Consider the following 25,616-nt stretch of genomic DNA (forward strand, 5'->3'; position numbering starts at 1 on the left):
ATGACATGGATAATATTGATGAACATCTAGCATTTTTATCCAGGAGATTTGCCAAGCTCAAATTCAAGAAGAATTTTGGAACAGCCAAGCCAAACAGAAACATGGTTGATAAGTCAAAATTCAAGTGTTTCAAATGTGGCTTAGCAGGTCATTTTGCTAGTGAGTGTAGAAAGTCTAATTCCAGCAAAAAGAAGTTTGAGCCTGTTGATTATAAGCATAAATACTTTGAGTTGCTCAAGCAAAAGGAAAGGGCTTCTATTACACAGGAAAATGACTGAGCTGCAGATGGATTGGATGAAGATGAAGAAACAAGCTATGTCAATCTAGCCTTAATGGCCAAATCAGATGAAACAGAGACTAGTTCATCAAGCAATCAGATAATCACAACTAACCTAGCACATTTATCTAAAGCTGAGTGTAATGATGCAATAAATGACATGTCTACTGAATTATATCATCTGCGTGTTACACTTAAGTCCCTCACTAAGGAAAATGCTAAAGTTAAAGAAAACAATTTGTTTTTAAGTGAGAGGAATAATGTGCTAGAGTCTCAGTTTATTGAATTTGAAAAATTGAGAATTGAGTGTAAAATTGCTAAGGATGAATTAACTGAGACCTTGAAGAAAGAAGAGATTTTAAAGAGGCAGCTTGAACGAGAACATGAAGTGATGAAGGCATGGAAATCATCCAGAGATGTTCATGCTCAAATCTCTAAAGTTCAAGGTATTGAGTCCTTTTATGATGCAGCCTGGAAAAAGAGTAAAGAGAAGCTTGAATCCAATTTAATTGAAGGACTGTCAATAGATGTAGATTCGACGGATGATGAAAGTTATCCGTCGAAAGACCAAATGGATTATCCATCGAAAGACAAGGAACCACATCCATTGACTGAGAAAATGCCAGTTAGCAAAGCTAAGCTAGCTAAGTTGAATGAGAAATATGGACCAGTTTCTAAAAACTTTATTTCAGGAGAATCAAGTCAAGTGAGAAAAGAAAAGAGAGTTAATGTTGGGCATCTGTCTATCAAGCAATTGAATGACAGATTGGAAAAGATTGAAGTTAAAACAGAATTTAAAAAGATAAACAATAGGAATGGGAAGGTAGGAATTAACAAACATAACAACTGCACACCTGATAAATATGCACCAAGAAAAATATGTGTTAAGTATGGTAGTGTTAATCATTTGTCTGTTAATTACAAGCTTGCTATGCCTACTTCTATATTTGCACCTTCTTCTTTTCCCAATATGACTACCATGCCTGCCATGCCTATGAATGCTATGCCTGCTCAGAATATGAATGCATAATTTGCTAATATGCCATTTGCACCTAATCCTTATTATGTTGCATTTAGTATGCCATAAATGCCATTTGGCATGCCTTACTGGAATAACATGTTTGTAAATAGCATGCCTTTTCATGTAAACCAAAATATGCATGATAATTCTATTTCAATGACTAGTTTCAAAGGTCCAACTCAAATGACTAAGGATGAATCTGATATCCCCAAATTAAATGAGGCCAAACCTAAGAAACCAAAGAAAAGGCTAACAAGGCAGGACCCAAGAAAACTTGGGTACCAAAATCAACTTGATTTGGTTTTGATATAAGCAGGGAAACAAAAAGAATCTTTGGTATCTAGACAGTGGTTGCTCAAGGCACATGACTAAAGATTCTACCCTGCTCACTGAGTTTAAGGAAAGAGTTGGCCCAAGTATTACTTTTGGAGATGACAATAAGGGTTATACTGTGGGATATGGCTTGATTTCAAAGGATAATGTCATCATTGAAGAGGTTGTCCTAGTGGATGGACTCAAGCACAATTTGTTGAGTATCAACCAGCTTTGTGATAAGGGCAACTCAGTCACTTTTAATTCTGAAGCCTGTGTTGTGACCAACAAAAAGAGCAACAAAGTGGTTCTTACTAGAGTGAGAAAAGGGAATGTGTACCTAGCTGATTTTAACTTATCAAATACAGAATCAGTAACTTGTCTTCTCAGTAAAGCAAGTCAAGATGAAAGTTGGCTATGGCACAAGAAGCTATCATATCTACACTTCAAGACAATGAATGAGCTAGTCAAGAAAGAATTGGTTAGAGGCTTTCCTCAAGTGGAGTTTACTAAGGATGGATTATGTGATGCCTGCCAGAAAGGAAAGCAGATTAAAGCATCATTCAGAAAGAAACTTGATTTAACAATTGAAGAACCTTTGCAACTGTTACACATAGATTTGTTTGGACCATTCAATGTGTTGTCCATCTCTAGGAAAAGATATTGCCTAGTTATTGTAGATGATTTCTCAAAGTTCTCTTGGACATATTTTCTATGAAGCTAGTGAAATTATCATCAATCACATAAGGCAAGTCAACAATCATCCTGACTTCAAAGTAAGAAGAATTAGGAGTGAAAATGGAACTGAGTTCAAGAATTCTATGATGAGATCATTTTGTGAAGAGAATGAGATTATGCATGAGTTTTCTGCAACTAGAAATCCACAACAAAATGGAGTGGTGGAAAGGAAAAACTGATCTCTTATTGAAGCAGTAAGGATAATGCTTGAAAAATCAAAGTTACCAACATATTTTTGGGTTGAAGCTGTGAATACTGCATGCTACACTCAGAATATTTCTTAGATTAATCAAGTCAAATGCATGACTCTTTATCAGTTGTTCAAGAATAGGAAGCCAACTCTAAATTTCTTACATGTCTTTGGCTACAAATGCTATATCTTAAGGAATCAAACTGATCAATATGGAAAGTTTGATGCCAAAGCAGATGAAGGAATTTTTGTTGGATATGTTGTAGGAAAAGCATATAGAGTCTACAATCTAAGAACCAACATTGTTATGGAATTTGTACATGTTGTGTTTGATGATAAAAAGATTGAAGGACTGCAAGATGGAGATTTCCATGAGAGCCCCAGATTTGAGAATGTGGAGATAATCTATGAAGATAGTGATGATGATAGTGATCAAGAACCAATATCCAAGGACAATGCAGAAAAGTGTATAACAAATGAAGCACATAACTCAACATCCGTCGAAAGACCAAGTGCATCATTCGTTGAAAGACAATCTGTATCATCCATCGACAGGAAAATAACTTCATCCATCGACAAGGAAACAACAACATCCGTTGATCCCTCAATAGGATTTGGGAGTCAAATAAGATCATAATAAGAAAGAATCCATTCTTCAAGTTAAAGATCCATAAACTCAAGGGGATTTTCTGATCATCAAAACTCTACTAATCATCAAGACAACAATGAGGCCTCTTCATCTAGAGCTAATATACCAAAATAGAGAAAATGGACTAGAGATCACCCTTTTGAGCTCATTATTGGTGATGCATCTTTTAGAGTTCAAACAAGGAAAGCAACTCAAGAAGAATGTCTGTATAGCAGCTTTCTTTCTAAGGAAGAACCAAAGAAGGTAAAAGAAGCTCTGTTGGATCCTGATTGGATTTTAGCTATGCAGGAAGAGCTAAACCGATTTGAAAGAAATAAGGTATGGAAGCTGGTACCCAAGCCTAAAGGAAAGAATCCAATTGACACCAAGTGGGTATTCAGAAACAAGATGGATGAAAATTGAATAGTTGTTGGGAAAAAAGCTAGATTGGTTGCTAAGGGCTACTGTTAACAAGAAGGAATAGATTTTGATGAAACTTTTGCTCCTGTTGCAAGACTTGAAGCCATCAGAATCTTATTAGCCTATGCAGCCCATACCAATTTCAATGTCTATCAAATGGATGTCAAAAGTGCCTTTCTGAATGGAGATTTGGAGGAGGAAGTCTATGTCAGTCAACCTCCTGGTTTTGAAGATCCAAATTTTCCAGAATATGTCTACTATCTTTTGAAAGCACTTTATGGATTGAAGCAAGCACTTAGAGCCTAGTATGACACTTTGTCAAAGTTTCTCTTAGAAAATCACTTCACAAGAGGTATTGTTGACAAAACTTTATTCTTTAGAAATTTTAATGGCTCTAGTATACTTGTTCAAATTTATGTAAATGATATTATATTTGGCTCTACAGATGAAAAACTTGGCAAAATGTTTGCCAAATTGATGCAAAGTAAGTATGAAATGAGCGTGATAGCAGAACTAACTTACTTTCTTGGTTTACAAGTTAAGAAAGTTAGTGATGGAATATTCATTAGTCAAATCAAATATATTTATGATCTTTTAAAGAAGTTTGATATAATGGATTGCCTATCTGCAAAAACTCCCATGGCCACTGCAACTAAACTTGAATTAAACACTACTGAAAAGTTTGTGGATATTTCAAGCTATAGAGGCATAGTTGGCTCACTTCTGTACTTAACAAATAGTAGGCCAGATATAATATTTGCTACTTGTCTTTGTGCTAGATTTTAGGATGATCCTGGAGAATCTCACTTAGTAGCTATTAAGAGAATTTTCAGATATCTCAAGGGAACACCAAAACTTGACATTTGGTACCCTAGAGATTCTGGTTTTGATCTAACTGGTTATTTAGATGCAGATTATACAGGTTGTACAATTGATAGAAAAAGTACAACAGGAACCTGTCAATTTCTAGGAAACAAGCTAGTATCCTGGTTCAGTAAAAAGCAAAATTCAGTTTCTACTTCTACAACTGAGGCTGAATATATTGATGCTAGTAGTTGTTGTGCACAGATGTTATGAATGAAAAACCAATTGTTTGACTATGGTCTACAAGTTGACATAATTCCTATTTTCTGTGATAACACAAGTGCAATTGCCATCACTGAAAATCCAGTACAGCATTCAAGAACAAAGCACATAGACATCAAGTACCACTTCATTATGGAGCATGTAATGAATGGTATTGTGGAACTTCATTTTTTTCTAAGTGAGAAGCAACTTATAGATATCTTTATCAAGCCACTTGATGAATCCACCTTCTCTAGGTTGGTAAGTGAGTTAGGTATGCTTAATTACTCTTAAATCATATCTGATAATTTTGCAAGTTGTAATGTAGCCAGAGTTAAAATTGATGTTTCATTTCATGATAAAATTTTCACTAAGTTGGAATTTGTATCTCGACGGATGTTCATTATCTGTTGAGAATGAATATCCGTTGAAACACATCATCCGTCGAAATATCAATTATTACTCTAGGTATCTGATTATCATCCGTGGAAGTTTCTCAATCTTAGCCGTTGATTCTGAACATTATCCATTGAAATTACTTACAGCCGGTATGTATATTTCAACGGATAATCTTAGAATTTTGACAATTTTTTTATAATTTTTAAACGGCTATTTTGTGCTACTTTGATTGGTTACTTTATTTTAGTTTATTACTTTTGACAGTTTATTTCTGAGATAATATAAAAGCTTAATTCATTTTTATCCTTTTCTTTTATCATTCTCAAAGTAATTTTTCTAACTCTCTTCTTCTCCAAGGTGAATACTTTTTCTCTGCAACTAAACTTAATCACAACAATGGCACCCGTAGTTAAGATTATATCCTCAACTGGCTTTGTCTATGAGAAAAACAATTTTGTAGCTTTGGTGAACAAGCAGATTCCGACATCTGAAGATTATCACAAGATGATGGACTTCATGCTAAACTATAAATTGAATTATGCCATGCTTGAATCCCCAACCATCTACTGTGAAGTTATTGAGGAAATCTAGACTACTGCAGTGTTCAGCTCCAATGACAAGACTATTACCTTCATTCTCAAAGGTAATGAACACTGTGTCAATTGTGATGTAATTGAAAAGTGCTTTAAATTGCCTAAAAATAACACACTTGCTCCACACACTGACATTGATGTGAGTAACATGCTAGTCTATATGGGTTATGCTCTAACTGCCACTAAGTTAGGTGAAGTTAGAAGATTAGGCCTTAGAAAAGAATGGAGTTTCTTGTGTAATTATTTTATCAAAGTATTTTCAGGTTAAGTCAGTAATTTTGATGTTGTATCTTACTCAGTAGTTAACATGCTCTATATGCTTCTTAGTGATAAGTACTTTAATTTCAGCACTTCTGTCATGTTTGAGATAGGAAGTAAGTTAGTAGATATCAAAAAGAGTTCTAAGAATATCTATTATGCTAGATTTTTTATGATGCTAGCTAATTTTATTTCTGAGAACCTCATCATTGAGAACCCAACAAATAAGTTAGATTGTTAGAGAGGAGAATTATTGCTGACTTGAACAGGGCTAATCATCACAAAGATGTTCCACTTGTATACATGCCCATCATGGAATAGCCTCGGGTAAGTGAGGTAAACATCTCTGTCTCCACTACTTCTCAACCTATTTCTTTGCTTTCAACTGTGGCCATGGAATCTGTGAATGTGACCAAACAGATGCCTACCCAAGCCACCAAACCAAACTTTCTAAATCAAAATCAAAGAAAGCCCCCTCTGGTTTCTCTCAAAAGAAACCAGTTGCAAAATCTACCAAACACCAAGAGGGGAGTGTAAAGGTGAGTGAGTTAGGTAAGGGACGGGGTGAACATCAAAGAAGCCCTAAGAATAAGGTTGGAGAGGTGAGTATTTCCTAGCCCAGCCACACTGCAGTTTCCCAACAAACTGTAGTGCTTAAAAAGGACTTAAGCTCATTGCTAGTTGCATCCTCCCAAAAGGATGTAACTATTGAACAAAGCTCTCAACCAAGAGTACAGGCTAAGAGGGTAAGGGACACTAGCTCACCCCAAACTTATGCCAGAAAGAAGAAATCTAAACCAACTGGGAATACACAGGGTGCACACACAGTGCCTACTGTAGTCAAAGACTCAATACATGCACCATCACAAAGTCCGCTTGATGTGGCTCCAACAAATGTGGAGTCACGGCCAAAATCTTTAATCATAGAAGCACCTAATACACCAAATTCACCCACACACTCACTGGATGTAGATATGATTCATACATCAATTCCAAATTCTCCATCTTTAACTCTCTTGGAGAAGCCAAAAATCCAAGCAAGTGAGCATCATCTTTTAGATGATTAGTTGGCTCACTTGCCATTTCTTTCTGAGTCTACTGAGACATCTGTGCAAAATCTCAAATCAATCACCAGAGATGAAATAGTAGTCTCCACTCCAAACTCATTCATTTCTTCTATATCGATGGATATTGCTCATCCATTGACAAGTGATTGTCCTTCGATGGATGTGCTTACCAGCAGTCATCCGTTGACACTTAAAACTATTGCTTTGATGGATGTTCCTCATCCATTGAAAGTCACTGCACCACTTCAAATCTCAATAATTGTCACAAGTGCAGATGACCTAGTAGTAGTACAATCACTCTTAGGACTGAGGGAATGGAGTGAATTGAGTGAAAGGTTGGGTCACTCCCAAGCAAAAGGAGAGGAAAGGAGTGAAATCATGGAGGCTATTTCTTCCAGCCTGGCAAAAGAGAGTGATAGGAGTTCCACCTTAATAGGTGAAGGCGAGGGTGGTGAGCCAAGGGGAGCTCTTGATGCAAGAACATAGAAAAAATGAGAGAAAAGCAGGTACAACTGAATGGGAAGAGCCCATTGTAAGTGAGTTAATGGATGTCAATGAGGCTGACAACAGACAACTAATTCAACAAGAATATCAAGCTGTTTTAGATTCTGTTTTTTTTGAAGCTGAGGCATTTACTCACCTTATGGCAGCATATCAAGTTCTAGCTGAATAGGACAATGTGGCTGCAGAAAAGATGCTTAACTTGGTGCATACAACTACTTCAATACAAAGAGCAAAGGATGCCATCATAACCATACCACCTAATGTTGGTGATGAAGTTGACTATGGAAATGGTGAGTCTGAAGAGTTCTTTGGAGATGAAGATGGTGATGAAGAAGAGTTCATAGACATAGGGGAGAAGCAGGCCCTAGCTCTAGATCAAACATTCCACCTTGGGTGTTTTCTAAAGAGTGTGATGAGCAACATTTCAAGAAAACTCTTTTTCACATCATTCAACAGACACACACTGCTCTTCAAGCCACTACTAATGCTAGCACCAAGAAGCTTCTACAAGCACACCTCAATTCTCTACAACTACATCAAATTCAAGCTCTTCAACACAATCGAGATGTCACTTCAATCAAAACAGAGATTGACCAAGTCAAGAAGGATGTCTCTGAAAGATTGGATGCTAAATTTCCTGATACAACAGTGCTTGACATCAACAGATAGTTGAGGAAGAATTCTAATCTTATAACTAAAGTGGATTCCTTGGACACAAGACTGAAAGCAGTTGAAGCCTCTCTCACAGCTATTTATCTACATCAAGCACAGCAATCTCAGTTGCTTCAAAAGCTGGCGGCTACACAAACTTCTACCTCCACTCTACTTGATGATAACAAAAAGAGGGAGAAAGATTCAATCATCCCAATTAGTCAAGGAGGGCCAATCAGTGAGGGGGAGCATGTGATAAATGTTCAAATCAGTCAAGTAATAATTCCTTAAATTACTTTGCCAAAGCCACCAGTATTGGACAGCATTGATCTGATCCAAATAGCAGCTGCCAAGCTGGATTCTAAATCAAATCTCAAGATACTTGATGTTGCAGCTATTGAGAAGGAATTGGATGACAAGTGGACGAAAATAGATGAAGAAACTCAAAAGAAATTTGGGCCAATTGAAAAACCAGATAAGATCTTTCATCACTACTCACAAGTCAAGCAAATCTCAGTGAATGAAATGAGTCTAGGTAGCTTCGAAAAGGGCCAACCTTCATGCATAAAGTCTCCAAAGGCCAATCTAGTTTTGAAGCCTAAAAGAAACTATCCAAAGTTCTCAGAAAAAAATCATGTGGATCTTATGTTTGAGACACCAAGGTCGGATGAAAAGAAGTTGTTGGCAAGGTCAATTACATTCTTCAAAAATTCAACTGATTCACTGTTGAAAAGAAGAATTGCCAAGATCTACAGGAATGGTAAGAAAATCTCCGTGTGATGGCTAGACACCCTCAGTTTGTAGAAGCTAAGAAGGAAGAAAAAGAAAGGATCAAGCAAGAAAAGAAGCAGGCTGCTTTAGATGCTAAAAGGCTCAAACAAAAGAAGAAACAAGCTACCATCTTGGCCAAATTTCAAGCTGTGAAAACTACAACTGAGATTTATGCACAACCACCTGTGGTTATTGAAGCTCAAGATCAACAAATGCAAAATGAACCTTAACAGAAAAGGAAATTCAGATACAAGCTTCATTCTAAAAGAAAATTGGACTTCGGTGATGAGGAAGTGGAAGAAAACATTCCCAAATAGTCTACAACTTCAACTCAAACATCCAAGCCCTCAGTGGTACATGAGAAATCTAAGGTGGAATCATTAAAGAACTTTCATGGTGAGCCTATAATTCCCAAGTATGAGCTAATAGACTGGGAAATTTTGCAAATTCCTGAACTAAATTTACCTATCTTCAATAAGCCAAAGAAAATAAAGATAAGAGAAACTAAGAAGATCAAGCATGTAACTCTCATAACCAAGACCCTAACCAAATCTTAACCTACAGTCAACAAGGGAGATCTTTTGTATATTCTGTGACATCAAGGAGTTTTCAGATATAAACCTCTACTTGGATGAACTGGAAGAAGTAAAAGGGATTGATGCTCACAGACATCTTCCTGAAAGACTGGTATTTAAGTACAAGGGAGGGAGAGAAATCACATGGCCTCTTCACATGATTCTTCAAGAAAGCTGATTTGCACTGATAAAGATCTTCTCATCCTTCAATAAAAACTTTGGGTTTAATATAACTGCAAGGAAATTGGCCCTAAAGAAGATAGAAGATCTAAGGAGTAATAAAGCCAAAGATGCACTCCCAAAGACTCTAACAATTCCCTTCACAGGAAGTAGAGTGCATTTGAGGCCTTATTGGATGATGAAATTCATAGATGACAAGGGTGTCAGAAGATTCTTCAGACTGGATGACCAATTGAGTATCTCTAGCAATGAGACTCTATTGAAAATACAAAGAAAGCTGGATCTATCTGAAGCCGATGAACTTGAATTCCACACACAACTCCAAAAGCAAATAGAAGAAAATAACAAGAAGCTTGGGAAGAAATCCAGACAATCAAGGAAATAGAATCATCTACTCAGTCTAGAGGAGCACCTTGATAATGATTGTGAGAACTCTTTGAAAACTTTGCTTTGATTCAATTTTCAATAAATTTGTAGCACTTATAAGCTTTATCTACTATATCTCAATCTGTACATTTAGGGTATTTTGTTATCATCAAGTTTCTCTTAATTTATGGCTACAATTATAGTAGACATAAATTGGGGGAGATTGTTAGGCATATGTTGTGAATTTGTTGATAAGATAAATAAAATATCTTGGTAGATTTAACTTAGTGATTTTGTAGCTTTCAATGGATGTTCACTTTCACTATCCGTTGAAAGAGTGGCTTATATAAATAAGTTTAGTAGTACATTTCTACGTACTTGTATAAGCTTAGTGAACTAGATTTCCGAGAGATGTTTAGGTCATGTTAACTATTAGATTGATATGCAAGATAGGTTGGTTAATTGTAAATAGATGATGCCTTGTAATCTTGTATAAGTGAAGTGGAGTTAACTGTCAAGAAAATAGTATCAACAGATGTTTCACAAAGCTTCAACGGATGTTTAGTCAAGCTTCAACGGATGATCCATAAAGCTTCAACGGATGATCAGCCAGAGTATCAACGAATGATCATACATAGCTTCAACGGATGATTCAATGAAGTTCCAACGGATGTTTAAATTCAAAGAGCAGTTGATAGTGACTTGACAGTCACATGCGTTGATTGTATGCAAAAGGAATGTGGCGGCCTAATTACTGGTTTCAGAGAACAAAGAAGCATTACCATTTTCATGTAACTAAGAAGATATTCAAAGATGCTGGAATAGAGTAATGAAATAGTATGAAGTTAGACTAGATATAGTATTGTTTTATTATCTTGTCTTATTGTCATGTAACTTGGTGATATATAAACCAAGTGTAGCAAGTAGATCAATTAACTAAGCAAGCTTATTTTCAGAGAAACGGATAAGGCTGTATTTGTAAGAATTTCTCTATAGTTCTGTTTGTTCAACTTGTAAAGCAGTTGTGAGCCATTCAAAGCTTCACAGAGTTCTCTATCTGATATATATATATATATATGGTGGATACTTTCAAATCCACCAGAAAGTTCTAAAGCTTGTGTTTTATTACTTAGTGTTTTGATTTCTATTACTCTTCCATTCCGCATTACAGCAAATCAAACACTGTTATATATATTAAGTTAGAACAATTTTAAAATCCCAAAAAGAAGCTAGAATTACATTCAACCCCCTTCTGTAATTCTTGTTGTATTGTTAGGGAATAACACCTTGTCTATCTTCAAGAAGCTTGGTCTACCGGATCCGAAACCGACATACATATCCTTGCAGTTGGTTGATCGTTCCATCGCTTATCCACGGGGAATAGTGGAGGATGTCTTGGTTAAGATGGACAAACTCATCTTCCCTGCTGATTTTGTAATTCTGGACTTTGAGGAAGATAAGAAGATTCTCATTATCTTGGGGAGACCATTCTTGGCTAAAGGCCGAAATATGATCGATGTGCAAAAAGGAGAGCTTACGATGAAGGTTCAAGGTCAAAAGGTCACTTTTAGTGTGTTCAAGGCAATAAAGTTACCCACAGATAAAGAGCAGTGCTTTAAAGTAGAGTGGGTCGACTCTGTCATGAATTTGGAGCTTGAACAATTGCCAAAGTCAGATATCTTAGAGAGATCCTTAATAGGGGAATCAGTTATTGAAGATGAAGAAGGAGCAAAACAACTGCAGGTTTTGAATGCACCTCTGTGGAATAGGAAGTTGGATATGCCATTCGATTCTCTTGAGTTAGTAGAGCTGAAAATTTCTCAGGAGCGTCTCCAACCGTCGATTGAAGAAACTCCCACACATGAGCTCAACCCACTGCCAGATCACTTGAGTTATGCATTCATAGGTGCACCCTCGAACAAGGGGTTAGATTATATCAATGATAATCTAAAGGATGACCGGTCGGTTCCTCCCGTGCTTACAGAGGGTCCCTCCCGTGCACCATAGATAGTTGATAGGTTTGGTCTTGGTGATGCGCAGTATAGAAGGTTGATTCGGAGTATTGAGGCCATGCATGACATCTACCGATGTTTTGCTGAAGATTTGACATACGCTATCGATACTGTTTTTCGAGACACTAGTGTCGAGGTTGATTGGTCACTTGATCCTCCATCCGAAGAGGGTGATCCTCCCGCTAACTAGGTATGCCTCAAATCCTTATTATTGCCTTCAATGAGGACATTGAAAATTTTAAGTTTGGGGCTGATAATGTAAGGATTAGTTTGTGTGTGTCCATATAGATTCATATAAAGTCATGTACCATGTTTAATGTATTTCATTCGTATTTTTGCATTATTGTTCATATAGGTCATATTTGTTTGTATTTTTGTTCGTGTTATTATGTGATTCTATGTAGTTGCATTTGCATACATATAACATGACCCCTTAGGTTGAGATGTTTCTATTTGTTAAGTTGATATTGATTTGAGTATAGTGATAACGAATAGAGGGATGTTTAAGTCCTAATGAATTGATTTGCATGCCAAAAAAATATATTTTTCACAAGTTTTATAGGATTGCTTTTGAGCTAGATCATGATCATATTTGTTTATTTGTGGAAATATAATCATTTGTTTATATCTAGAATTTTTGGTATTCTCGTAATGACATAAAAACACTGATTTTTTTAAACTAGAGAAAAACTTGGAATTCAATGCTAGTTATAGATATGCGTCAAATGGCTAGTAGCCGGCTCATATTTATATGATTAGTCTAGGGTTGAGCGAGATGGAGCGAAACACACTCGTTCAAAACATGAGAAAAAAAAAGAAAAGAAAAAAGAAAAGAAAAGAAAAAAAGAAAAAAAATATGTGTTATGCATAATTGATCACGAGTGGGCTCTTTAATACTCGAGTTATTAAGTTCTAGGGGAATTTATGCCTAATTACCTAAGGCTTTTATAGTCCGGGATCCGCTAACCTAACGCTCGTTACATGGGTATTATTGTATAAGTCTTTTGGGACCTCATTCATTGCATGGTCAAATAAGCATCTTTGTTATGTGTTTAATAATAGCGTGAATCCTTGTATAACTCTAGTAGAAAGGAGGTGTTGTGAGTCATTATGCGTTTAACGTCTATTCTGTTTATAAACTTGTGATTGTTTTGATGATAGATAAGTTATGGTTATTGATCTAGTATCGAGAGTATATCTGTTAAGCGTTACACACACACGTTTCTGGTTTGTAAGTTGATTTATGGGATTTATGCGAACTCTGTTTTAGAGTCATTGCATTCTTAGAGGCATTAGCTTATTCATTTGGTTATGGTTATTATGAGGCGATCGATTGCATTATCATTTAGTTACATTCACGTAGTTGCATTTATGCACGTAGTTTTGCGTCTGTTTATGCTTGATGACAAGCATCGATTCAAGTTTGAGGGTGTAATAAGTGGATTTAATATCTACTTCGAACGCTTCATTACAAGCTTAAGTTGGTGTTTTGAACTCAAGTTGTTGGTATTTTTGATATTTTTTGTGTTATTACATTTCAAGCATCAATTAAATTGAAGAAAAGAGCTTTTCAAGGAAATATGATGAAAAGAGCTAAGAATTGGAAGCCTAGGAAATTCTCAAGTTGAAGAGAATCTCGTTAGCTTCACGTGGGAACTTGAATCACCTAATTCTGACGACCAGAACTCAAGATACGGCCAAAAGAAGAATCAGCAAAAAAATACAGAAACCCTGCACGGCCGCCCCCACCTCCTGCGCGCCCGCGCCACTTTTCTCCTGAAAACCAACGCGCCCGCGCTGATTTGAGTGCGTCCGCGCCGCCCTTTTTGCCCCAGAATCCTGATTTTAGTAGAATTTGATGATTTTGAGGGTCTAGGTCCACTAGAGGCTTATATAAACGAATAAAAAGATGTTTTTAACAACAAGGAGACCAGGGAGAGCGATAAAAAGACCTAATAGCACAATACAACGAAGGAGAAGAAGATTTTGTTTTTACTTGTAATTTTTTGCTTAAGTTGTAATCTTCGATGCTTGTTTTCTTTGTTGTTCGAACCTAATACTCTTGTTAACGTACTTTATTATTATTATTCAGTTATTTCAGACCTAGTTTATCTTAGTTTCTTTACCATGCTTTCATTGGAACCCATGGTGATGATGAGTTCAGTTATGAACTAATCGTTGTCGTGGGGTTCTAACGGATTTACTTATGAATTTCTATAGTTAATTTGTTTCAAAAACTTGGTGTGTAGTGATTGATTGATATCCTAGTATTAGTTGTGCTTATTCGTCTTATGTGCGTAGCTAACATATAAGATAGCGTGTTAATCTCTATTGAAGCGACAATGAATATAGAGATTTAGAACTTGCCATGCTAGCATAGGTTCATGTATTTATTATGCATGATTCGTAGGTAATTTTAACCATCTTACTTGCCCTATGTAATCACGATAGATAACTTGTTCATTAAACCTTTATGTTGTCAAATTCTATAGACATATAGGGTCTCAACATAATTGGTATCTATTCAGCTTCTATCTCTTTTTTGGATGTCTAGTAGTAGGGTATTCGTACAACGAAAATTGGCATTTACTAGTTTCGTGTTATCTGATTAGTTGTCATCACCATTGCATGCTAAGGTTAAGAATAATGACTTTGAATGAAGTATTTAATGAAGTTAGAATCTCATGTTTGTCTCATATAGTTAATTCAATCACTTTTATTCTTATTTAATTGCATGTTAGTTTAATCTTAGTTATAAATATCATAACTTGTTATTGTCTTAGCATTGAACTATAACCATACCATTGCTGCATAGGTACATAATCTTAAGTTAACTAAAAAGAGTCTATGTGGGTACAAATCTGATTTATATCTTATACTACTTGCGAGCGTATACTTTCGTATAATTTTAGCGCGTGTTTTCGCCCTAACAAGACACTTGGAGTTTGGAATCTTGGCTCATCATTAGAGATTTGATTTTTATTAACCATAAGAGCACTTAAACCATTTACAACATGCCCTTGGCCAGCTCTTAATGATTTTCTTTGAATCATCTCAAATTCATATGTTTTTAAAATTCCATATAAAACTTCCAAAGTCAATCTGCTCAAGTCTCTCCCTTCTCTGATTGCTGAAATTTTCTGTTCCAAATGATCAGGGAGTGTGAGCAAAAACTTAAAGTTCACTTCTTCAGCTTCATAATATTTATCATGCAACTGCAAGTCATTAATCAGCTTGTTAAACCTTTCAAACACATCAGTAATGCTTTCCTTTGGCTTAGCCATGAAACCTTCATACTGTGAAATCAGTATCCTTCTTTAATTTGACCTAACTTCCTCTGTTCCTTCACAAAGTATCTTTATTTTCTCCCAGATCTGTTTAGCAGTGTCACAGTTGACAATGTTGTTGTACATTACATTGTCAAGTGACTCTATCAAGATCAGCTGCGAGCCACTATCTAGGGAGACTTTTTCTTTCTCAGGCTCAGTGTACTCTGAAGGGTCTTTAGGAGCATAATGAGCTGGAATGACTATGTCTCCATCTATAGATTACTCAACTCTTACCAAAGAAGTGAAAGGCCCATTCTTAATCTGAATATATAATGGATTGGCCATCCTGATAAATAACAACATTTTCTTCTTCCATAGAGTGTAGTTAGTCTTATCAAAAGTAGGGATTTTGATGCTACTGATTTTCTGTGTATTCATTCTTCCAAGATCTGTTTACTTTCAGATTTTGCTCTAATACCACTTGTTAGATAATGAATCACACACAGAAGGGGGGGAGGTGAATGTGTTTTTGTATTTTTCTGCTTTTCTTGAAGTATTTATGGTGATGAACAAAGTAAATTAAACCTTGTAGTGAAATGTGTTAGTACTGAATTTAAACAGATAAAAATAGTGAACACAGATCTTTCAAAACTCACTTAATTTTATATTAAAATTAAGAATGTCGAGCTACAAAAATTCTAGGCTCTTTGTTGATAAAGAGTTTAGCTTCTTCCTTGAGAGAATACAAGATTTTTGATCTAAATTGTTACTTATAAAACAAAGCATCCAATGTTTACTTTATAGATTAATAAACACTGGTTATTACATAGTATGTAGTAGCATGTACTAAACCCTATTTTTGGATAACCAAATCTTTCTATTTTTGGCTTAATGTATCTTTTCTAATCTTGCATGTCTGTGACTTTACTTTTCCAGTTAATTTTCGCTTTTGATCTTGTACTCTTCAAGTTACTTTTATAGACTTGTCAATCCAACTTATTAGATTGTTTGTTGCTTGATAATCTTGGATATTTAACTGGTCTGCACTTTATACTTTAAGTTTTACCTCGAGATCTCCAGTTTGATATGTAGAGAACTTGACATCTCGATAAGTATATTGGCTTATCGAGATCTCTCATCACTGTATAGTTGTTTCGACTTATCGAAGTCTCTGAGTTCTCTATAGGAGAATTTGGCTTGCCGAGATCTCTCATCTTCATGTCTTCACTTTGGATTATCGATATCTCTGAGTTCTTTAGTGACAAATTGGCTTATCGATATCTCTGAGTTCTCTAATTACAAATTGGCTTATCGATAACTCAGAGATCTCTAGTGATATTTTGACTTGTCGATAACTCAGAGTTCTCTGGTGAAGAAATGACTTGTCGATATCTCCATTCTTAATATCTTCAATTTGGCTTGTCGATATCTCTGAGTTCTCTAGTAGCTTTTCTTGACTTCTCGATAAGTCATTATGGAGTTCTCAAATGACTTCTCTATAACACAAAATATGTGACTTGTAGACTTCTTGATTTAGAATGTTTTTCACAAAATAGATTTATTCAACTCCAAACTTCTTCATACTTTCTCTGAGACATGATTTTCATGATCTTCTTCCAGAGCTTATTCCAGTCTAGTCTATTTACATTTTTACAGACTTAAGTGTTACAATACACAATGCAAACATAGATTACCATACAACTTACTTAGGTTGTCAAATTGAGTTAGTCTTGTTATAGTACAGGAATATCTTGCACAATATGGACGCCCGAAATTTACTTTATACATATAGATGCTAATATTATTATTTGATAAATTAATAACGTAACATTATAACAAAACTGTCATAACTACACATTTTGCCGCAACGAGATTCATAATATCACAGTTGATAGCCCAGCCCGGTAAGTTGACGATTCAGACGGATAACTTTTTGTTTAGATGTAATTTTATTTGGCCAGTATTTAATTGAGATAAAAATTAGATAAATTTTTAATTAATATCAATTAGATTCAGTTCTTGTTAGATGATTATTCCCTTTGACCCTTTTATTAATATTGGCCACCAATTAAAAAACAAGTATTTAATAATAACTTAAAAATTTCCAAATTTAACCTTAATTATTGATATATTCAAAAAACTTAGCATATTTAGCACTTAATTTGTATTAATAAGAAAATGTCGCCAATATATTAGAAAAAATGAAATAGAAAATGTGGTCAGTATAAATGAAAAGGAGGGAATATTTATTTTTAAAAATTTTATTAAAAAATATTGTTAATGCTCATAAATACATAGTTACCTAATTTATTTCTAATATTAATAAACGAGTGATCTTTTCATAATTACAATAATTAAACAAATATTTACAATTTAAACATTAAAATACATTTTACATTCGCATAACTTCCTTTAAGCACAAATATGTAGGAACATTTCTGTTGAGAATCTCACTAACAAGTATAGCAACATAGAGGCAAGTGTATAAAGAATTTAACAAGTTTAGGCCAAGACCACAGTTAACAAAACAAAACATGCAGGTAAACAAAATCAGTAACTGAAATAACGAAGAGAGAAAGAAAGATGTACCCGAAACCATAGCTTTCAACAGTGACTGAAATAAAGGTTTACAGATACAAAATGCCAAGAAAATAATCACAGCTGAGTCACCAGGCCTTGCTCGAAGTCCTGGCTGCTCTTGAAGAGATTATTGCCCCCTACCTGCTGCGTTTGGGATGTGCGCAATATCTCCACCAGGATAAAACAGCTCGGAGTTTATGTTAACAGCAGCAACAAAACCTCCACTTCGACCAGCACCTCAGTCGCCGGAAAATATCAGCACTTCAGTTCTTGTGGGAGAGAAATGCAGAGAGGTTGAAGAGAAGAGATGAGAATGTAGTATGTAGTATTCATTCAGTTTAGCCTCTATTTATAGGAGAGGAAAAATGAAACTGTCCACACACTTAATGTCTGAATTAAACTGCTCCATTAATGAAAAAATCAAAAACTGATCAGATTTTGAATTCATAAATGAAAAAATCAAAACTGAACAGCTTTTGAATTTAAATTATTTGTAACAGCTTTCTGATTCGACTCATCAGTACTTAAGTTCTGATTCTGATATCAGAACTTGTTAAGTTCTGATTTTATTCATCAGTTCTTAAGTTCTGATTCTTATATCAGAACTTGTTACAGATCAGATTATTTGCAGGTTCAATATATTTAGACTACTTAGCCTATTTCGGAACCCAGCCCAATAATCCAATCACCGATAAATAAATTCGAATTAAAATAATTCTCAAATAAATAAAATCCTCGCCCAGGTCGCCTCGCTACGCGAGACGCCGAGACATTCGCCCAAATCGCCCTTCGGTCCGGTCCGGTCCGGTGCGGTGCGGTGCGCGCGTGTGTGTGTGCGCGCGCGTGAAGCACACAACAACACAATGGACCATCACACACCTTAGTAGTTGTATACTACTCATGTGGGTAATACCATATAAAGCACACAACCCCCTTTATTTATTTCAATGTGGGACAAATATTCTCAAATTTTCCAAGCTTTTCCAAGCTACTTTCATCTCTCATTTCATATGGATTTCATTAAGAAAATTCTTAAAACCATACATGAAAATTTAAGTTCAAATATCATTGAACAATTTCCAATCATTAGATTTTAGGATTAACATCAAGAACATAATTAAATTAAGCTCTAAAATCCTAATTTTCTAACAATTTCTCCTGTTAAATATAATAAATGTTAAATACAAAATCTGGTAACTTTAATTCTTTTTATTGCATGGTTATATGCTAATTTTTTTGACATTAAATTATTGAAAATATGATTTCTGCTCATAAATAATTAATCTTACTGCATAAAAATTAAAAAAATGTTGAATTGAGAGCCGTTTTGTAATTTTTGGAGTCAATATATTATGAAAAGATTATATTATCCTTGAATTAATTTTTCATAAAATTGTTGGTGTGCATCCAGGGAAGGCAATTTAATCGTTTTACCGTTTATTTGCTCTTAAACATAAAAATCAGCTCTAAATTTAATATTTTCCTAAAATTTAGATTAATATATAGAATTATGAGCTACGACATATTATGATTTATAATAATTAAACTAAAACTTAATTCATTGTTTTCTAAATTGGGTTTAACATTAGATCACATAATTCAGGTCATGTTATATTTGAATAATATTCAGTTTTGATCGATTTCATTTTTCATTCAAAGTATTTTAGTTTTTTTAATTAAATTTTGAGATCGGAAAAAATTGATCGAATTATTGCCCAATTATTGTGAATTACATATAAAATCGGAATTCTCTATATTTTGGATTTTTATAATTTGGATCCATTTTGTGAGGTTTAGAATATTAGATTTTTAATATAAGTTTTGATTAATATTAAAACCGGTGAATAAGCTAATAATCAATTGTAACTGCATATTAAATATTTTATAAGATTATTAACTATCTTGTATATAAAATCAAGTGATAGAAAATTTGTTTTACACAACTTTCGTCCAATTGAAATTTAAAAATAATTTTTATAGATGATCACACAATAAAAAATTAAATTATCAAATTTTGATCGAAGTGTACTTGACTCGCTCCTACTTGATACTTACAATCACTGTTCTAAAAATCGGTCTAGGCCGCCGCCTAGGCGCTAGGCGGTGGTAAAACGTCCCGACTCGAACCTAGGCGGTGATTTAGGCTTTTTTCAAAAAATCGGGTCAAAATCGGGATTAGGCAGGCGGTCAAAAATCGGTTATAGGCGGTCTAGGCGGAAAATAATTAAAAAAAAATTAATTTTTTACGTTTTTATAATTTTAAATCATTAAGTTCATAATTTCATACAATATCATGTCAATTTATAATATAAAGTATTGGTAAAAAGTAAGAAGTAATCTAATATATTTTATTTTCTCACTTAAAATATAAAAATAACATATTATAATTAATTTAAAAGTGTGAATTAAAATATAGTTAATATTGTAAACTTAATAATTAGTACATAACGCATGTCAAATATGTAGATATTGTTTAATACCATTCTAATTTCTTTTTTCAAACAAATATTTGAAATGTTAATCATTATATAATTATAAAAATTAAAAATAATATTTATATTATTCCGATTAATCGGTCTGATTAATGTCCGACTTATCGATTAATCTCTCGAAGGTATTCTAACCGCCTTGACACGCCTATCAATTTCTGGAACACTGCTTACAATGGCTTCTGCGCAATAAACTCAATCAATGATAAAAAAATATCTCATAGAGATAACGTGAAACTAAGTGATTAATACGTGCTTACAACAAACAAATCAATTCATTTTGTTCAAAAGATTTGGTTATCAGTTACGGTTTTTGTTCATTTCGATCTTATATCTGCCGTTTGGTTGATAATATTTATTAGACGACACCTTACATGAAACTTACCGAAAATCTGATTTGATATTTTAGCGGAGGTGAGTTTGGGGAACGAGTATAAAGTATGAGATTTACTTTTATTATTTTAACTTGATTTATATAATTAAATACAATTTCAAATCTGATATATTTTTTTAATTTTTAAATAAATTTATTAATATTATTCTTAATTAATTCCAATTAGTAATTTTTTAATTTTTTAAAAAGTATTAAATTACAATTCAATTGTTTGAATTATATTTTACCATTCATATACATATTTATTAAATTTTTATTTTGTAAATTATATAACAATTTAATTTCAATGTATAATATACTTTTCAACATAATATTATAAAATATTTAAGCTATCAATTATATTATATCTCCCTAATCATGATTTCAAAATTTAACCACTTTCTGGACCAAACGATCCCTAGATTATTGTAATTTTCTTTAAAATAAAAAAAGAAAAAAAAAGAAAGAAATGCTAGTCATAGTTACCCAACAAAAGAAAGAAATGCTAGTCATAGTTACCCAACAAAAGGAAAAAAAGAAGAAGGAAGAAAACGTCGAGAAATTGGAGAAAAATTGATAGTGTCACGTGGTATCATGTGCATAAACAATCAGTTGATTACACACACGGAGTCCCCACAGTAGCTAGAGACCATTCTCATTTATCTCCTCCATATCCATTCGACTCAATCCCCATTCCTCCTCCCAAAACCTATACACACACAACTCACGACCTATACATACATACATCATACATACATACATACAATCAATGGCAGCACAGCTCTACTTGACCACCCTTAACGACCTCCCCGATGTGATCCTATCAAACATAATCGCCACAATCTCGGACACACGAAGCCGCAACTCAACCTCGTTAGTGTGTCGGAAATGGCTCCACCTGGAACGCTCAACACGCACTAGTCTCAGCCTTCGAGGCAACGCTCGTGATCTTTTCATGGTCCCTTCTTGTTTTCGATCTGTTACGCATCTCGATATCTCGCTTCTTTCTCCTTGGGGCCATTCTCTTCTGTCCATTTCTTCTTATTCTGATGATCCTCTGCTTGTTTCTCTTTTATTAAAACAGTCTTTTCCTTTGATTACTTGTTTAACTGTTTATGCTCGTTCTCCTTTGACGCTTCAGCTTTTGTTACCTCACTGGGTTGGTTTGAAGGAAATTAAGCTTGTTAGATGGCATCAGAGGCCTCAGTTGCCTTCTGGCTCTGATTTTGTTCCGGTGTTTGAGAATCTTGTCAAGCTCGAGAAGCTCGATTTGTCGAGTTTTTATTGCTGGACTGAGGATCTTGTTCCGGCTCTTGACGCTTATCCAGGAATTGGGGTTAATTTGAAGAGTCTTAATTTGATGAATCCTTCGTTTTCGGAAGGGTTTAAGGCGCAGGAGATTGAGGATATTACGAAAGCTTGTCCCAATTTGAGGGAATTGTTTGTGGCTTGTATGTTTGATCCTAGGTACATTGGGTTTGTTGGGGATCAGAGTTTGTTGGCTGTGGCTGGGAATTGTCCTAATCTTGAGAGGTTGTGTCTTTCGGATACGTCGGCTTTGTTGAATGTTAGGAATGAGTTGAATGATGAAAGTGGTGCTAATGAGGATGCAAGGATTGGTTTGGGGACATTGATTGAGGTGTTTTCGGGGCTTCCATTGTTGGAGGAGTTTACTTTGGATGTTTGTAATAATGTTAGAGAGAGTGGGCCTGTGTTTGAGATGCTTCATAAGAAGTGTCCTAGGTTGAGGAAGCTTAAGTTGGGTATGTTTCAGGGGATTTGTATGCCTGTTGAGTCTAAGTTGGATGGAATTGCGCTTTGTGAAGGGCTTCAAGAGTTGTCGATTAGGAATGTGGCTGACTTGACGGATTTTGGATTGATTGCTGTTGGTAGGGGGTGTTCGAGGTTGGTTAAGTTTCATGTACAGGGTTGTAAAAAGATTACTGTCAAGGGGATGGGGACTTTGGCTTCTTTGCTTCACCGGACATTGATCGATGTCAAGATATCTTGTTGCAAGAATCTAGGTGCTATGTCTTCGTTAAAAGCTTTGAAACCGATTCAAAACAGGATTTTGCGACTTCACATTGATTGTGTTTGGGATAGTGTTGAGCAATTAGAGGATCTAGATGGGACCGAGTTTAACTTCGATCTTAATAGGTTGGATGAGGGTTCTCTCTCCAGTCACTGTGTTGAATTTACTAACTTTTACAGTGGTCCAGCGAGTGAAGACCCTCGTGGCAAAAGGAAAAAGTGCAAGTACTCGTATGATCAGGAATATTGTAGCTATGATCAAATAGGTGATGTTCGCAATGGCAATGGGAATGAACATGGCCATGGAAATGGTTATCATGGTAAAACTTGGGATAGGCTGCAAAGCCTTTCCCTCTGGATTTCTGTGGGTGAACTCCTGACTCCATTAGTAGATGCAGGTCTTGAAAACTGTCCCAATTTGGAGGAAATCAACATTAAAGTTGAAGGAGACTGCAGGGACTGGTCCAAACCATCGAGCCGTGAATTTGGATTGAGCACCCTAGTTGAGTACCCCAGGCTAGCAAAGATGCATTTGGATTGTGGAGACATGTTAGGATTTGCACAGACTGCACCATCAGGTCATATGGACCTGAGCCTCTGGGAACGATTTTATTTGTATGGGATCGGCAACTTGAGTCTCACTGAGCTGGATTATTGGCCACCACAGGATAGGGATGTTAATCAGAGGAGTCTTTCCCTCCCAGCAGCTGGATTGCTCCAGGGGTGCCTTATGCTAAGGAAGTTATTTATTCATGGGACAGCTCATGAACATTTCATGAACTTCCTGCTCAGAATACCGGACTTGAGGGATGTTCAACTTCGAGAAGATTATTATCCAGCCCCAGAAAATGATATGAGTACAGAGATGAGAGCAGATTCCTGCAGTCGTTTTGAAGATGCACTGAATGGACGTCAAATAGTTGATTGAGACTAAAGCCATATCTTGATAGAAACAAGTTGAAGTGTATTTTCAGTTTCATAAGAGGTTTATCCAGTTACAATTTTGTAATTTTCTACATTTCAATATCCTATTCCACTGAGACTGTAATCTGCATGTAGAAACAATCGAGTGTTTCAAATAAAATGACGGAAATATTGTAGTTGAAACTTCTTCCTTAGATTTTTCATTGCAAAACTAAAGTCAAACACAATTTTCATAAATTGTGCCTGGATTAGAATGTAAAACATACCATGTTTTGAAATACAACAGACACTTGAGTTTGCTGAGCAACTGCTCGCAATCTTTAACGGAGTGATCATATCCTCACAAGTTATCATATCCTCGCAATATGGGTGGTCTTTGATATTTCCTGTACCTAACTCCCTAACAATGCTCCAAAAGGTCATCTATCCTTCTGATAAACTGACTACCAAGTCTATTTAACATAACCTAATTTAACAAACCAAGCCTACTTACAAACTTCAAGTATCTGATTATGAAACTACTGCATACAGCACATTAGTAGATAAGTCGCATTAAGCCACATGCTTAGCCAAAGTCCTAGTGTTTTGCCTATTACATGTTAGACGCAAGCTAGAAGCTAACTTCTAAAATGAGCAAAACTTGGTTGAGGCCTGGTCAACCTGACTTGGGTCTTAGAATTGGTTAACCTTGCTTGTTAATCAGATACACAGTATATTAGTTTGCGGGGTGTTTTATCCGATAGTACATGAATCGAGCCAGATTATAGAATTTGCATCTGAACAGATGCAGTGAAAATTAAAACAGAACATGCCGGGAGTCTGATCTTTTGCAAATGCCATTGAATCGTACGTCTAAAGATAACCATTAGTTTTCCAATGGAACATCTAGCAACAAGTGACTACCAGATGCATCTAATTTATAAGAACAGATGATAGCTCAACAAATTGCACTTTCGTTAACTAACCTTAATGTATCACCCAGCATTTCAAGCCTTCACCTTTACCAGCGGAATTTTTACTTCTGACAACTCAAAATCGATTAGATAACAAAATGATCCCGCTTTTGTATTCAGAAACCGCTGATAAGCATGGAGGCGTCATGTGCGTTCCCAGAAGTGGCACAAAATGCAAGAAACAACTTCAGTGTAACATAAAACAAAAGCAGTAAATAATATGGTTGGTTAAACATACGTTATTATAACATACTTTAGATCTTCAAAATTTTCCTCCACATTTGACCTGCTAATCATGCTTTGGCACAATGAGATAGAGGGCGCTTTTTGGCAAATCTCTCATTCACGCTATATCAAAACCTCAAGTCTAGCACATTAGATATATGCATATAAGAGGAAAACGCAGTCTGAATTGAACAAAGGCATATGACAGATACCTACTGAATCAAAGTCAATGGGAAGAAGAACATGATAAACTTGACAGGAAATATATTGATGTTAAATCGATTTACAAAAAGAAACTATGGCCGGCCGTCTGTACAACTAAATAACTTAGGCTAGTTATGTATTTAAGTGCAAGAGATGTTCCAAGTCTTCAGCAGTCACAGCTTGCTCGGGAGAGACTTTAATCAACATATATTCCATTGCAAATGAGACAAAATGTTTTCTAGAGGATCCTAGTAAATCAAACACCAAGAGATCCTTCGCTGTATGTTGGTACTCATCAACTGCACTTTACTCCTTTTTATTTCTATCCTTTTACTTATCCTTTCAAATTATTAACAGCATGCGAATCATCAGAACTTATAGTTTATATGCAAGTGTGCATTTGTGTATACAATTCGCATACAGTAATCGATTCATCTGTTCAACATACTTTACACACATATACTATGACTATGAGCATGAGAAGAACCAAGGATTGGGGTCGCTGGCCACGGCCCAGCCTTATCATAATATCAAAATTTCT

The 25,616-nt window shown here is 35.2% G+C and overlaps 1 protein-coding gene across 1 annotated transcript; it reads left to right on the plus strand.

Annotated features, from left to right (window-relative positions):
* The first annotated feature begins 21,360 nt into the window (after positions 1–21,360).
* Positions 21,361–23,876, plus strand: LOC141697175 (F-box protein MAX2 homolog A). Its single transcript, XM_074501436.1, has one exon. The coding sequence runs from the start codon at positions 21,508–21,510 to the stop codon at positions 23,695–23,697; it is 2,190 nt and encodes a 729-aa protein (XP_074357537.1). The 5' UTR covers positions 21,361–21,507; the 3' UTR covers positions 23,698–23,876.
* Positions 23,877–25,616: the final 1,740 nt, after the last annotated feature.

This window comes from Apium graveolens, chromosome 11, assembly GCF_009905375.1.
Source record: "Apium graveolens cultivar Ventura chromosome 11, ASM990537v1, whole genome shotgun sequence".
NCBI classification, from domain to species: Eukaryota; Viridiplantae; Streptophyta; class Magnoliopsida; order Apiales; family Apiaceae; genus Apium; species Apium graveolens.